Below are 15,450 nucleotides of genomic sequence, written 5' to 3' on the forward strand. Positions count from 1 at the left end.
TATACGCTAACGAATTACGGCGATTCTTTTTGAAAGTTGTGCAAAAAGCTACTATGTAGTTCGGAGAGAAAGGACCTCCTTAATTAACGGAGACACTTTAATTACCTCGGCGGCTCGGCGCCCTGCAGCACCAGACTTTCCGTTTGTCCTCAACGATTTGTCCATCCGCGACATCACAGAATTCGTTGAGGAAATTTTTTTCCTCCTCTTTTCACTTCAGTTTCTGCTTGGCGAGAATTAAAGAGCGAGACAGACGCGGATTGCGAAAGAAACGTAAGAAAAAGTAATCGGCGAAAATTATTCGTTTCTCCAAAAATATCAAACTTTTGAAAGGGACACTCCGGACGAGCTGCATTCTCGTCTACGTGTTATCCTGGGAAAAAATCGGCGGTTTTTAGCTGAACCCGTTGCTGGAAGATGACAGTACAATTAGCAGGAGACTTAAAACGGGGACGGCAGCACCGCCGGTCTGCATCGCTTCCAGGCGTTCGCCTGAAAGTAGAAAGAAAATTGGATGCAAAACAAGAAGGAAGAGAAAAAAAAAAAAAAAATTAGAAGTAAGAAAAAAATACACTCGAGACGCGGGACAGTGCCACGGTGCTTTTTTTTTGCAAAAAACGGAAACGCTCCGTCGACGAATCGGACTTCCATTACGCCTAATAGCCTCTGAGAAATGTTTTTATTTAGGTCCCGCGAAGCTGCGAAGAAGAAGCGGAAATGAAGAAAGAGGATCGCAGGTGCGTGCTTTCCGCTAATCGCTGATCTACTCGCAAAAACGAATGGCTGTCAGACTAATTTCACTCTTTTATACATATTAGGGGAATTTTTTCGACGTCTATCTCTTTTTCCAGCCACGCGGATCTTTCGACGATATTAAGGTATATTATAACTGCGAAGGTGAAGCAGTTTCACCGTCCGGCAAATCGTTGGAGAAATTTCAAATTGACTGAAAATTAATTGTTGAATGAAAAGTGCTTCGGATTAGTATCGGTTTTCCACTCTGCATTAATGTACCTGCCCTCGAGGCCACTTTCCGCGATTCGATAACGAGATATATCTGAACGCAGCTTCAATTTGAACGAGCAGTTAACTAATCGGGGGTGAAATGTTTTTTTTTTTAAATTGTCAAATCAAACTATCAACAAAAAAAGAAACAGCGTTGATAGACCTGGTTTACCGTTCAAAACGTGAACGCGGACACTCGCTTTCTTCGAGTTGCTGGGCCTGCAGCTGTATTCACCGGAATCTTCCTGGTCAGTTGATTTTATCAAAAGTCTCGACGTCGTCACTTCGTTTTCCCTCTCCGTGTAAACGAATTTCCGGCTGTTTGGACTGTCGTAGTTCAACACCTGAAGAGAAATAAGTAAAACAAATTTCGATATGTCGTGAGAATTCACAATCGTTCACTCATACCGTATTCTTAACACGAACTGCAATTTTTTTTGCTACTCATCCCAACGATTAGTTTCAGAATTGCTCCCGCATTTTCTCCGCATCACAAAACTGGAGTGAAATTATTTCCTCCGTTGATTTGTTGGAATAAATAATTCTACACGAGCAACAAATGTTAAATGTCAAGGTTAAAGCGATTCATTTCTTTTTGAGCACGTATCATTACATACGTCTCATAAAAAAGAAGATTTAGATTTACTGAATGCTGAATTATTCTTATTTGCAAGAAATTCGTTGCGAAAAACTGTCCTCAATTTCCCGATTCTTCCAGACCACAAAACTTCGGATTTTCCACATTTTACCCCGACCCTGGAACGTGCCTCGCACAGTTATCGTCTGTAATATCCGTATGCAATTCGATACTCATGCCTGCTTGACAGAGGAACGTGTTCTAGCGTTTCTCTAACCGTGACCGAGTGAAACTGCAATCAATTTTATCCGTTGCACGGAAGAGAACGGGGCGGCAATGCAATACCCAGGAAGTGTTGCTAAAAGAGAAACGGAAGCGCGCGTAGAGAACAATAAGCGTCTGCGATCCATCGCAGTTGTGTGTATTACTTTCATCTTCGCGCACCGATCGTTAAGCCGATCGTTCCTAGACGTGAACAAGCGACACTCTTGTCGAACAAATGTATTATACAAGGCTGAGTTTGAATAGCGTCTATCCTAGAATCAAGTTTCAGCATCATTTGCCACTCGTGAAATCCGATACGAAATATTCGAACCTCCGATAACTCGCGATAAATGTACCGTGTATGCTTGTTCGAAAATGGTTAGAAATTTTTTTTAGAGATCGCATATTGTATTCGCAATGTAAATGAATGCAATTTGCGAAACAATTTTGTCGGTGAGCCTCAGACTGAAATTATTTCCTTCGTCTAAGGAAATCTTTACACGATACGACGATGTATTCGCAATTTTCCATCTGTAATTATACGTCCGAATCACAGTGATACGTATACTTGAAAAGAAAGTTTTGAGGGAAAAACAAACCAACAAAGGAATGAAAATAATTACTGCCTCAATGTGTATCGATCGTTTCCTATCTAACGCAAACTGTTGTATCAGAGCTTAGCCGGCAGGCTGGTTGAAAATTGAGCACGAGAAATCCGAGATTGAGACCGAGTGGGTTGGAGAGTAAATATTGATCAAAATGATGGGATGAAATTTACGTCCACGATGAAGTTGGATGAAATAAAATTTTTTTATGTATCCTCGCGGAGAGTACGTGTCAGCGTGTTCGTGTGTTAGTGATATATAACATATACCTATATTATAAATACAAATAAATCTGTATGAAATTTGCCTCGAAAAAAATTAATTCGTAATCATTCTGAAAATTTGTATATTTTGTTCCACGTTACACTTGGAAAATTAATTACACGTCCTAGCTTTTGCGTCACAACCGCGAGGGCAATAAAAATGTTGAACGAAAAAAGATTTCGCACACGTGAAAAAAGAATGTCAAGAAAGACGACATGAAAAAAATTGAAATAAAACCATCCACGACGGTATATTACCATAACCATTAAAACTCAAAGGGTCTCTGATCTTCGCGAAGGTTGTATAAGGTGGATAAGAAAAAATATGGTAGAATCGTAGAGAAAAATGTTGAAATTATTTCTTTCTTGAAACGTGCAGCAAAACTGGTAGCTACATCCGATCTTCCGTATACCGCAAAGATTACATGGTCGGCTCTCAAAGTAATCCAAGACAGAGAATATCTAATGGTAAGCCTCGTCGTGCGTAAAGAAGAGCGAGTGAATAAATGAATGAATGAATGATGAAATAAATACTTCCTTCCAAATCAAGAACAGAACGATAAGGTTTATCAATATTCGCATATAACACGGATAACCGTGGAGACGTTTTAAAAAATTCGCATAAATATGCGAAAGTTATAATGTTTCAACGAATTATTGATGCGGAATTTCTTTGAGTGGTTCGGACTCGAATTCTCATGGGACAAACCCGGGATTCTAAGATCCCGGTGAACCTCCGGCAGAAATTGTCACGAATTCCATTACAGGTGCGGGTTATATGCCGGTTGAATATCCGTGTATAGGAAATTCTTGGCAAAGCGACTGCATTGTCGTGAGACGCGTACGTGCCGTTCACTGGAACAGGAAGACGTTTCGCTCAATCGTATTGCATAGATTGATACAAAGCTGTGGCGTATAGCGTCGCGCTTCGTTGATATATCTACATGTACGCGAGCTCGACGATGTATTATATGCTCTATGCATCCCCCGAGTAACAGGATTGCATCGCATCACTGATTCACCTCAGTCGTATACCCAAGTATAGTGTATTTACCTTTTGATTGTAATACCAGAAAATGTATTCCAGCGGTTCGGGACTCAATTCGATGACGCAGGTGAGATTCAACGTGCTACCGGCATCGACGTAGAGGTCCGGACCACTCAGTATCCTCGCCATCGGAACTGTAAGGACAGAGATTCAGAGCTCCGAACGTCGGGTGGGAAACGTTTGGTGAAAAAAATATCATCGATCATTTAGCAAAGTCCCGTAAAGAAGGAGGCGGACAGGGGGCGTGGGCTGGGATGATAAAATTATTTGAAGTGGAGTACATACACGGTTATACACTATACACCCATAAACCATTAACACTTCATAGGCCGGGAAATAACGGCGAGATTGCCTTGCCTTAAGGCTCGTAAAAAGTTGGAAGCTTCACTGAGTTATTTCTCGTGTCAGCCATGTACCGGACTTTCAATGAGAGATTAACACCCACGCTACATCTACGTCATGCGGCATGAAACTTTTGAATTATTCGAGACGTACAAAGGTAGCTTTATCCGGCGATGAAAAACGTACACTCTCACCTACAACGCTCAGCCGAAAGGCGTGAGAAGTGACCGGTGCAGTTGATAACTGGCACTCGTAGATACCCGAGTCCCTTTCCTGGACCCATTTTATGCAAAGGGTCCATTCTGACCAGGACTTTCCTCCGGATCCGGTCGCCAGCGGCCTGTGCAGCGCCTGGAATCGCTGGTCACTCGTGTAGGTGTAAGTCCCGGTGGTCAGGATGTGGATGTCCCTGTGCCGCACCCAGGAAACCTGGAGCAAGGGGAGCGGAAAACGGGGTAAGAATCAGGCCCGGGTTTATTAGTCATTGGCGCCTGTTGGCGCCTTCGAGCTGCAGTTGTAAATTCTTGAGTAACGATAATTTCCCGAGGTTCTCTTCCCCCCTTCCGCCCCTTGTTCCCGGATAACATTAGGGCTTTGGTAACCTGCCAGAAAACATCTGCCAACGTTTGCTGCACCGATCAGTTGCGCGGGTGTCTCTGACCACTCGCTGTTCCGCGCACGTAATTCGCGATTCCATCGCTATCCCGATGAAAAATCAGCACGCGTGTTTCTGCGTGATAATCAACCGATTTCACATCGTCAATCTCACGTGAATCTGCCTACCGCTACTTTGCTGTTTTCATTTCCGGACGGTATAATTGACTGAAACGACGGTACGATTCGGACGAATATTTTATGTGGCTATCGGGCCTGCGTCTCGGAACTTATAATTCGCGAGATTCGTGAAAAATTGGTAAACGTTGTTTTGGAATTCTGATCGCTATTATTCATATATATATATATATATTGTAAATTTTTGTTTGTTTTTGGACTCCGAAAGGACATTTATCAACGCATTTCGCGGCGAGAATTTTTCGTCCGCTATATGTATATGTATGCTCCAGGTAACCGAGACCTTACAGACTCCACTTATTTTCGTTATATCTCATGCTTGTACGACGGCTGTGTAGTCTGGACGATACATTGGAAAGAATGTCTCACTAGATCGCGATGCGATAAGTGTGAAAAATAGAGCGAGATTCTTGCCCCTTGACACGCGAATTTGTTACATCTGTTTCGTTCTCTATATCTGATCTTCGGGAGATTGAGGGAATACCCGAATTTCGAGAATCTGTCTTGTTTAGGTTTTTCTTGTAGTAAAAAAACTTTTCTAAATCCTGAAGAATCGCGAAATAAAATTCGTCACTCGACGGTAATTCGAAAGTAGCGAGTTTTTAAATATCACGATTAAACCCCGTGTAGATGGAGATATTCGCAAGCACAGTACTCAGACACCTATATAGATTAATATACCGCCACTTGGAGATTACGGACCGAAGGAAAGTTCTCTTAAATATCGCGTTATGATCTTGAAACTTTTTGGAAATAAAAATGAGGTGGTAAGCGGCTGCAAAGCTCGACTTAATTGAATTATTTATACGAAAAACGTTACGGCCGAGAAAAGATATAATATTAAACGAATTACATATATACGTACATAGTATTAGAAAAGGAGATAATATTCGTCGGTCAGAAAGTTCGTATCTCACGATATTCGTAACGTAAGCCTGAATAATAATAAATATATTTCCCATCACAATTCGCCGTAGAGTCGATACGTCGTGACTAAAATTTTCCGACCTCCCGATCCGAGCCCCGCGTTTACGTATATAGTTTGAAAGAGTGAATAGAGTAAAAATATTCGTGCGGTTGGCGTTGCAGAGGGGTGCATTACCGTTCTGGCCGAAGTCCAACTTTGGTCCGAACACGGAATCTCCGATAGTAGATAAGGGAACGGCCCGAGGGTGAATTCAGACGGCACACCCCTTAGATAAACACACATGCATGGGCAATGGGGATTGGGAAGCGAGAGCGAGAGGCGGGCAAAGCTTCCCGCCAGATTTACTAGTGGAGGAAATTTCACTATCGCGATTCCCACGTTTCATCCCAACGTATCTCTTCTCCGAGTGCGGTATACCTGTATGCACTTGGTAGGTAGGTATACATAAGGCACAGGCACAAACATGTAGCTAACCAATGTGAAAACCTCGGCAAACTTTTCAATTCAGACCGGTACCGTAATCCCTTCGTCAGTTTTGGGCAGCCGCTCTCACTCTCTCTCTCTCTTTCTCCCTTTCTTTCTCTCAGACAAACCAACCGATCCCCCTCGTCGGAAGACATTTCACTGACTTTAATTAGTCAAGGTGAAACGAGCCTAGAATTTCAAGGAACGGCCCATATCCGACTTAAGAATCTAATTTCTTATTCTCCTTTTTACCCTCTTCGCGTTCAATGTCGAAACTTTAAATCGTTTGCTCTTTCGTGAAATTCAATCCTGGATCATTTACCGTTTCACCTTTTTCGCATATCCTCCGCCCCCCGCCCCTGCCCCGGCCAAAAAAAAACAGAAAAAGAGGATAATGGATATCCACATATCTAAACTTAAGTCACATGGTTCAAGAAAAGTGTATCTGAAGGATTGTTATTTCAAGAAGAATGACTTAAAACTTTGCGTAACTCAAGAAATAAATAGCCATGAAAAAATACTCCAGCACTCTTGATGAGAATTACACTGACCGTTCTGTTGCCCAGGTTTTTTATCCGACAGGTGAGATAGGCGGTTTGGCCAGCGAGGCTGGTAACGTTGGTGACGACGTCTAGGTCGAATTCGGGCTCGAAGCTCCTCTCCGGGTTCTTTCGAAAATCGTTCGACGACGACAAATGTTGTTCTCCGCCGCGTATCACGGTCATCGTGTCTGCGCAGAGGCAACCTGAAATATCGTACAATCTTTGTCCTCCGCGACCCAAGCCCGGCTTATCCCAAAACACAAGAAAGGAATTCAGTGCACGACCGGAACGGCGCGGGCAAGCTTATTTCCGCTGGTCACTGTACTTTAATAACGAATTGATGCCCGCGTGTCCCTGCGGCTATAGGCGGCGCGGCGGTACATTTTGTCGTACCGTAAGCCGCCTGCGTAAAAACACGCACAATCCGCAAACTGAGTGCTTCTCGAAATTAGTATAATCGAATAATTTCTATTGTTATCTTAAAGCTGGCAGGTATGCTAGAATATTTCTCTGAATGAACACAATGAACCTTATCGCACGTGAAAATTTTTGAAACCTCCCTGACCTTCAACCTTTGAAACATTTCACGCAATATCCTGTCGCCGAAACGTGTTGCCATAAAAAATACAATAAACATACGTTTCAACCACCGTAAGTTGAAATTGCGATTTTTCCACACCGTGAGAGTAGGGAATAAAATAAAATAAAATGAAATGAAATGAAAATCAAAATTGCGTAATGTTGCGTTTGGGGTTAAAACGAGCGGCAAATCGTCGAGCCCGACTTTTTTGCCGGTGTACCTACATATACCTATACGTTGTACACGGACGATTGTAAGAATAAGGCGAAGTGTGCGGAGCATCACGAAGAACCTGAGAGAACGATTATACGACACGTGCCAGCCTATCGACGAAAATTATCATATTGTGAAAATCTCATATACATATACATAATATGGAACCATGCATAGAATATGCAATCGAAAACAGCCAAGGATCTTGCGATAGAATTGGAACGCAACAGCTGAAATACGTTGTAATGATTTTACTAAAGAAAATCTGCACAGTAAGCTGACCTCGACGTGTTTCATGTACGTTTGCCGACAGAAAAAATTTTAATACCATAGCACGCGGTTAGCGGCAGAGCTTTTTACGAAGAGCTTGACGGAACGTTTACAGGATCGAATTACCTCGTCCGAAGTCAAGTTGGGGAACTGTCTTGGAAAAGTAGATTGAAACCCCGATACTTGTGTGAATAACAAATGACCGGCATTTCCTTTTAATTAATCGCAAACATCTAAGATATATCATTGTAATCTTCACACGATTCACTGCCCAAAGCCTACGTATAGAAGTTCGTTTATCTCTTGGGTTCTACTTTTGCACGACTACCGCCGCAATTCGGTTCACAACGTCGTCGAATCAGCTTACCTAAAACAACGAAAATTTCTTCATTTTTTCTTGCGAATGCATACGTTATGATAATGAATCGGAAACTGCGATAAGCGTGGATAACCGGCGTGTCTGATTGCCTGCAGGGGTAGGCAAAAGGACGAGCGGAGTTCCGAAGGTTCGAGCTCCGGTTCGATCCAAATTCGGCTGGGTTAAGTAGGGCGGGGAAGACCTCGGGGGGCACTTGAGCCACTTGACGCGTTTCCCGATTGGTTAACATCGGGTGTTTCCCTTGAAGCGAATTTTCCGGCGGGATAGGCGAACGCGGGGGGCGGCGGTTAGACTGTTTTGCTTGCGGAGATCCCGCCGACTGGATTCGACACGGGTACAACGTGTATAAGCAGTCGGGAGTTCGGGGGTTCTGGGAGCTTAAATTACCCCCAGGGAGGCTTCGCCATTTTCACACTGTAAAGAGGAGGAAGTGAATGTACGTGGGAACCCATGCCGAGATTCCCCAGAGCCATTCCGAAAGAGGAGGAAGAAGAACATATCTATGAAGAAAGCTCCTCGCGAAGTGAAAATTTTCATTCGAGTAGATGCGCGAATCGCTCGAGAATTAGGCGAAAGATTTGAAAATCGCTACGCATTATTGTCAACTTGTATATCACAACATGTCCGACTTGAATATATTACAAATTGTTTAAGGTAATCAGGAGACTTCAAGGGATAAGCTTATACAGACAATCCGACTTTGGTAGGGGCGAAGAAAGAGTTGAAATACGAGGTGATTAGTCGAGGACATAGAGTCGCGGTCCCGGTGCTGAGGCAAAAAAACCGCGGCCGCGGTTACAACGCACATTTCTCCGACAGAAGGACCGGCAAAAGTTCGCTTCAAAGCTGTCGCAAGTCACCCTGATAAGCCAAACTTTCTTGATTTTCGCTATTGTCTATCTGCTGCCGCAAGTTAAGCTCTTCGCCGTCCCCGCACTCCACACCCTTCCATCCACTCCCGATTCCACAACCGTAACGCGCCAGTTTCGGGGACGATTTTTTTCCTCTTCTCCTTAAACTAATTACACTCGTCTCGGAGATTCTTGTTGGATTAAATCCAACGCAGAATCGAGCCAAAGCGGCGACGGCCAAGGACTAGAAAGGTCGAAGAAGGGATGTATAGACACATACGTGCGTGTACGTATGTCCGTTGGAATTCCAACGGCAAATTGGACACGAGATGGAATTACTACTCTTTCAGGTCTGTGTTTATACGGCTCGGGAAAACTTTCATTTACACCGAAGCTGCGGGAAAGCGAAGGGATGTAAGAGCGATACTTTGGTAACTCGGCTTACCGGGGGATTTTTTAGTTCCTTCTTCGTATTCTCATTCATTTTTTATACGAAAAGCATGAACTGTGGTTTCGATAGCCGTTACTTAAAGGCCGTTATTGGACCGGGGACCGCACAGGGTGCAAAAATAGAGCCGCGGATGTTGGCGAGGGAACGAACTTTTCCTCACTTTCTTTGAAAAGTAAAGACGCGGAGTGCCTTTATGCCGAAACTTGCAGGTTTAAACTTTGGAAAAGTTGAAAACCTTGGGTTAAAATCTTTTATACGTAGATAGGTAACCGAGATATACAACGATGATGTTATCTCACAGTTCACACTCCGATAGCCTTATTTTCGTTGTACCCGTTGCGAATACGTGAAACTTGCTATTTCACGTAATAGTCAATCATCCCAGAGAAACGAGAGGGATGATAAAAAGAACTCGTTTCATGCGAGCTCGTGTACGCGTCAGAGTTTTTCTCTTTTGTAGCAGACGAAAAATAAATAAGAAGAAGAAGCGGAATAAAAGACGGGGGAAAAAAAAATTAACGGAACGTGTAACGGTAATCCCATTCAGGTCTTTGTTCAGAGGTTTGCATATGAGCATGTAAGCACACTTCATGCGTCCATGATACGCAAGTGAGCATGTGCGAACTGACAAAGCGCTCACTTAACGTATTTCTAGCAAGTTTTTGAGCTGGAAAAGCTCTGAATTAGTCGACTTCTAGCGTCGAATAGCTGGCTCACCAACTCCGGCTTCTCTATCCTCCTTACAATCCCCTTTGACTGGCGTTCGCCAAAAGCGAAAAAGGAGAAGAGAAACTTGATTCATCCGCCTACGTATACATGCCCTGCACCCCGACGCTTCTCCTCGGTTTAAACCCGCGCTATTACTCTAGCTTCAAAAATTTGGTTATAGGCACGTAGCTGTAACGGTTGAAGTAAAGTTCATTTGTTATAGTAGGTACCTAGAAAAATTCTGTAACACAGGTATCGTTAAAGAGGTGTTCGAATATTGTTGGAATGATGAAAAACGAGGTACGCGTAACCATTTTGCGCTATTGTCGATCCTTTTTTGCTAATTGCAACGCAAAATCAGTTTGTGAGGTTTACTCTACTTGTTTAGTTAAACAAGGCTTTAACGTCAATTTATTCTTGCACAAGCATTAAATTTTCGCAACAGTTACAAGAAAATATAGTAACAGTGATCGCAATGAGAAAGAATAGTAACGGATAATAGACTTTCCGGTAACAGCTAGAAAACTAATTTTCATTTTCTACCTGGAACTATATTTTTCGATTGTGGTAAAAAATGAAAATAGTTAAGGACCGAGCGGTAACCGGAACTAAAAATTTCTCTCTTTGCATTTATTTCTACCCTCGATTTTTTTTCGAGATTAAACTGTGGGGCCATAATTAGCCAAGCGTTTTAACGGATAATGAGAATCTCGAAGCTCGCACTGCTCCGAACGTTCCGACATTCCAGTCACGTAACTTGACACCGTGGACCAGCCTCGCTGTTGACAGCCCTCCAACGCACAATGGGCCAATCAACGTCGCGTTAATCCCCAAGGTAGCTTGATATATAAATTTAATCTTGGTTGACAACAGATCGATTCTGGATCGGTTGCCGGTTACGTGAGACTCTGCATTGAACGGCGAATGGACACCGAGGAAAGGACCCGGTGGTTGGACACGCGAGCGAAGATTGAAACGTGGAAAATCACGTTAATGAATAATTCATCTCTCTAGTGGCTCTGGGGCTAATCTGGATTCATAGTGATAGCCAACATTTGTTACCGCACCGGTCTCTAGTTGAACTGCTGGACTTGCTTCTTAGTTGTAATTGAGTACCGGTGTAAATTGGATTCATCCAGCTTGTGAAACCGTTTTAGAATTACACGTGAACGAGATTTCAAGTCACATGTCTCGAGCGTACAAGTGATATTTCGATTAATTTGTCAGACACATCTCAAGTCGGAAGTGTCTCGCTCAATTTCTCCTCACGTTTTTCCCCTGTTCTTAGTGATCGGTTTGAATTTCATACGAAGAATGAAAATGCTGCGCAACAAAGGTTCGTACATTTAGCCGAGTGTTCCGTCGATTGTGATTTATGTCCAATCGTAAAGCGTGAAGTACATTTCGCATCCGCTGCAAACCCATATCCATTACTCAATCGTCCATGTCTAAAGGAATAGAATGGAAAGAAAGGAATTTCACGTGTATTCAATGGGAGAAAAAATGTTCAAAATACGAAAACAAACGATGCACGTTTTACCTTTATATGTTACGCGTAATATCCAGCTTTCAAATGTACAATTTATACCAAATTCCCTTTTTCTTCTTGCTATAATAATTTATTTCAGTGAGTATCCAACACTCGGCCAATAACTCGTATGTAAAAAAAAATACAGGGATTTCAGAGAAGTTTGACCACTCTCTGACGTCACAAAGCAATACATTTTTTTTAACTCTGGTACAGTCGCTACAAAACCAACGATCATTACGCGTAGTGATAAGATTCACATTATACAATTGCGTGAGGAATACACGCACATTTTGGAGTAATAGCATAGATCATTTCAGTTTATATAACCTTTGTCGAAATTACAGACAAGCCAAACAGGATAAAAATACTAATTATCATGTTATGCGAACTATGAGGAAAAAATACAGACCATTAAGAGAAAAAGAATATCGGACTGTTGCATCACTTATTGTTAGTTACAAGAAACGATAATCACTGTGAATGTGAGCTCGTACAGAATACTCCGAACATCCAGAACGGCATTCAAGATATTCCAACAAGAAGAAAACTGCCGAAGACATTTACTCGCTTGGTTACAAATAACTATATTGGTACGGAAGAAAGGTTAGTTTACATGAACTCTCCATGCAGGTAATAGTGTCTTGTTAGCGTGTTCGATGATTACAACTTCGTCGAGAGAGCCATCTTAGACACGTCTTTCTTCGCACGGTAATCAACAGGAGACTTCTCATTATTGTGAGCCGTCAACAAAGTCAGGAGAGAATGACCCTTCACCAAAGAGCACACACTCAGATTACGCGAATACTCAATGCAGCGATTGCATCGCAACATTAGCAAGTACGGGAATAGTAATGTAGTGCATCAAAGTGGGAATTCCAGGAATAATCACGACGATAAAAATATTCGTGGAACTGGGTCATGTTTCATTACGATAAAAATTATTGACCTGAAAACAATATTAACTTTATTTTTTCCAAGTGAGATTCCATGAATGTATCCTCGATATGCATGTGCACGAAGAAATCACGCGGGTTGTCTTATCACGTGAGCGTCTTGGTTTACTGCAAAGTGAAGTAGAACTGCTACGTGCAACTAGTTTTACTCCAAGGAGATTATAGCTTCGTTTCGAAAATGTCCGTAACACCGAGAATGCTATTTTTGCAGCTAGTCTGCATTTTGATTGTTTCGGTGACGTCGAATTATCAGGGACCGTATCATTCCTCGTCGGTCACAACGAGTACGTAGAAACAAATTCAGTAGACTGAAAATATTTTAGATTGAAACAGGAAAAGACTCTGGGGATAAAAATTATAACTTCACATCTAATTTCAGCCATTAATTTACCGGCGGGCTATGTTCACTATCCGACAGTAAGTTCAGCCTACAAAATACATCAGGATGGACTCAGTTGGAGTAACGCAAAGGATGCTTGCATTGCCGAGGGAGGTCGCCTCGCCGTGATTGACACGCATGAAAAAGTTGGATTGGTAAATGGGATCAGGGATCCAAGCTCCAATGTGTGGGGAGGTATTGAGAAAAAGTATGACGACTGGGTTGCTGCCGACACACGTATCATACCGTACATCTGAATATAGTTTTGCAATAAATTTTCACGATGAGAAGTTGAAGTAGAGAGAGCGACTAACCAACGTGGAGAAAAAATTAACTGATGCGCGTTATTCAATTAATTAGAAGCACGTCTGTTGGATCTACCGTGGGGACCGAATCAGCCTGAGGGCTTCGGAGGTTGTGTTGCCACGAAGAAAAGTGGCACAGGACGGAAAAACAGGCTGTGTTTCTGACCGGAACCCTACGTTTGCAAAATTCCTACAGCAACAGAAGTGCCGCAGAATAATCAGTATCAGCAACGATTAAAAAACGGATTCCCTAGCTATCGACTAAGAGAAGAGCCATAACTCGAGAGCTTTCCGGCCTTGCCAACGAATAGATATAGTTCTTCAATCATTGTGTAATTTATGTAATTGTTGATAAATGATACAATAGATATTTCAAATAAAATCAAGCTGCTATATTCACGAACTTGTGCCACGTGTATCCTCGTATCATTCTCGAGACGAGCTCTTGACCTTTGAAACATGGATGTATGAAAGATGTATGACGACACAGTGGTCAAGATTATCTCTCGAGTGGAACATTGAATCGAGAACCAATGGTGAATGAGAACGAAAATTCTAGTAACTTTGTGTCGAGCGAGCCGAATCTGGCTCTTATCTGATCATATATTCTTAGTAAAGTTCACAAAGGTTATCTCTCTCGTCTTAGTTCGTATAAAGAGCACTACTGTGTTATTGAGTTCAGTAGGTTGAGACCAGTGATTGGTAATCAAGTCTTGACAAATTTCATACCATGTTCAAATGGCTCGTTATTTTCCATCTAACCTGTCTGTCGGCCGTTTCGGTAATTTCCCACCACGCCGGATCTTCCGACGGATTCGCAAGGGGTGAGCATAACAAACCATTACCGACAGTATATTCCCACCCCTCTTGTCTTTGCATTCTTCCGGATTCCAGGATTATAAATTAACTTTGTTTCCAGTCTCGAATCTCCCGTCTGGATACATTAACTACCCGAGCTTAGGGGTAGCCTTCAAAGTTCATCGCGAACGACGCAACTGGTCGAGTGCAAAATTGGTGTGCAAAAACGAGGGGGGTCGTTTGGCCGTCATCGACACCCACGAAAAGATAGGATACATAAAATCGCACAAGCCAAAGTTCTCCGAGGTCTGGGTCGGTCTGAGCAGAGAAGACGTGCACTGGATTGCAACGGAGAACCGTAATTTCAATTCTACGTAATTGAGTCCGTCTCCTTTTGTCGGACTGCGGAATCGCATGGCCGGGAGAAAGCTCTCCAGTTTGTTGGATTTGCAGTGCTTATTTACGATGCAAATGACAGAGAGTGTGGCTGATTCAACTATTTCGCAGACTAATCGAGCTTCACTGAATGCAACTTAAATGGAGCGAATAGCTAAATCCCACCGCGGATGCCGCGTCAGCTTTAATGCGATGCAATCCAATATCGCACGCTTCTATGAACGAACACAGCGCACGTTGTGTGTATACTTATAGACAAACACACCGGACTGAAACCATAATTGCACGCGCAAATCCAGCCAATGATTTTTCCCGGCGATGCTGACGCGGAGTGAAATTTATTACACCATAACTACTGGTCTCTAATTTTGAGTAATGGATTTTGTTTCACTGATCAACCATCCAGCGGAATCGCGACACACGCGTTTACCTTGGGAATCGAATGGTCCGGATTCCTTCGGAAATTGTGCAGCTGTAAACGTTAGAGGTGACGGACTGTGTAATAAGGTTTGTATATGGCGAAAGGCGTTCGCCTGCGAAATACCTACTGCCACAGCCGTGCCGTATCACGTACCAAACACGGTCTAGACTCCGGACCAATAGAGGAAGCCGGAATCTCGGAGGGAACTGTATCTCTTTGCGATGGAAGGCAGCGAGCAAAGGAAGAGGGAAGAAGAATATCGAATCGGTAAAACTGTGCTCGACTTTTTGTAATTCAATGAGCGGAAAATAAAGACCGACCATCTAACCGAAATGTGTATGAATTACTTTGGTGTCTTTCGCGTAGTCCGTCGTTTTTGACACC

The 15,450-nt window shown here is 42.8% G+C and overlaps 3 protein-coding genes across 11 annotated transcripts in view; 2 read left to right on the plus strand and 1 right to left on the minus strand.

Moving 5' to 3' along the window:
* Positions 1 to 213: 213 nt before the first annotated feature.
* LOC124184338 (kin of IRRE-like protein 1) overlaps positions 214 to 15,450 on the minus strand; it is a 137,612-nt gene continuing 122,375 nt past the window's right edge. For all 8 annotated transcript variants that reach the window (XM_046573925.1, XM_046573926.1, XM_046573923.1 and 5 more), the window contains 5 exons: positions 6,841 to 7,034; positions 4,299 to 4,533; positions 3,769 to 3,896; positions 1,178 to 1,349; positions 214 to 492 (listed from right to left, as the gene is read on the minus strand). In XM_046573925.1, the coding sequence (XP_046429881.1) occupies positions 395 to 492; positions 1,178 to 1,349; positions 3,769 to 3,896; positions 4,299 to 4,533; positions 6,841 to 7,014 (807 nt within the window). In that variant the 5' untranslated portion in view covers positions 7,015 to 7,034 and the 3' untranslated portion in view covers positions 214 to 394. The remainder of the gene's footprint in view (positions 493 to 1,177; positions 1,350 to 3,768; positions 3,897 to 4,298; positions 4,534 to 6,840; positions 7,035 to 15,450) is intronic.
* Positions 12,912 to 13,517, plus strand: LOC124184347. 2 transcript variants are annotated; one of them, XM_046573939.1, is made up of 3 exons: positions 12,912 to 13,051; positions 13,147 to 13,354; positions 13,499 to 13,517. In XM_046573939.1, exons 1-3 carry the CDS (start codon positions 12,946 to 12,948, stop codon positions 13,500 to 13,502), a joined length of 318 nt encoding a protein of 105 aa, XP_046429895.1. In that variant the 5' UTR covers positions 12,912 to 12,945; the 3' UTR covers positions 13,503 to 13,517. The 2 variants fall into 2 exon arrangements, with proteins under 2 accessions (XP_046429895.1, XP_046429894.1); XM_046573938.1 differs by lacking the exon at positions 13,499 to 13,517 and having other exon boundaries at positions 13,147 to 13,418.
* Positions 14,117 to 15,399, plus strand: LOC124184340 (CD209 antigen-like protein E). Its single transcript, XM_046573932.1, has 3 exons — positions 14,117 to 14,275; positions 14,371 to 14,607; positions 15,052 to 15,399. Exons 1-3 carry the CDS (start codon positions 14,182 to 14,184, stop codon positions 15,231 to 15,233), a joined length of 513 nt encoding a protein of 170 aa, XP_046429888.1. The 5' UTR covers positions 14,117 to 14,181; the 3' UTR covers positions 15,234 to 15,399.

Source organism: Neodiprion fabricii, chromosome 6, assembly GCF_021155785.1.
Source record: "Neodiprion fabricii isolate iyNeoFabr1 chromosome 6, iyNeoFabr1.1, whole genome shotgun sequence".
Lineage (NCBI taxonomy): Eukaryota > Metazoa > Arthropoda > Insecta > Hymenoptera > Diprionidae > Neodiprion > Neodiprion fabricii.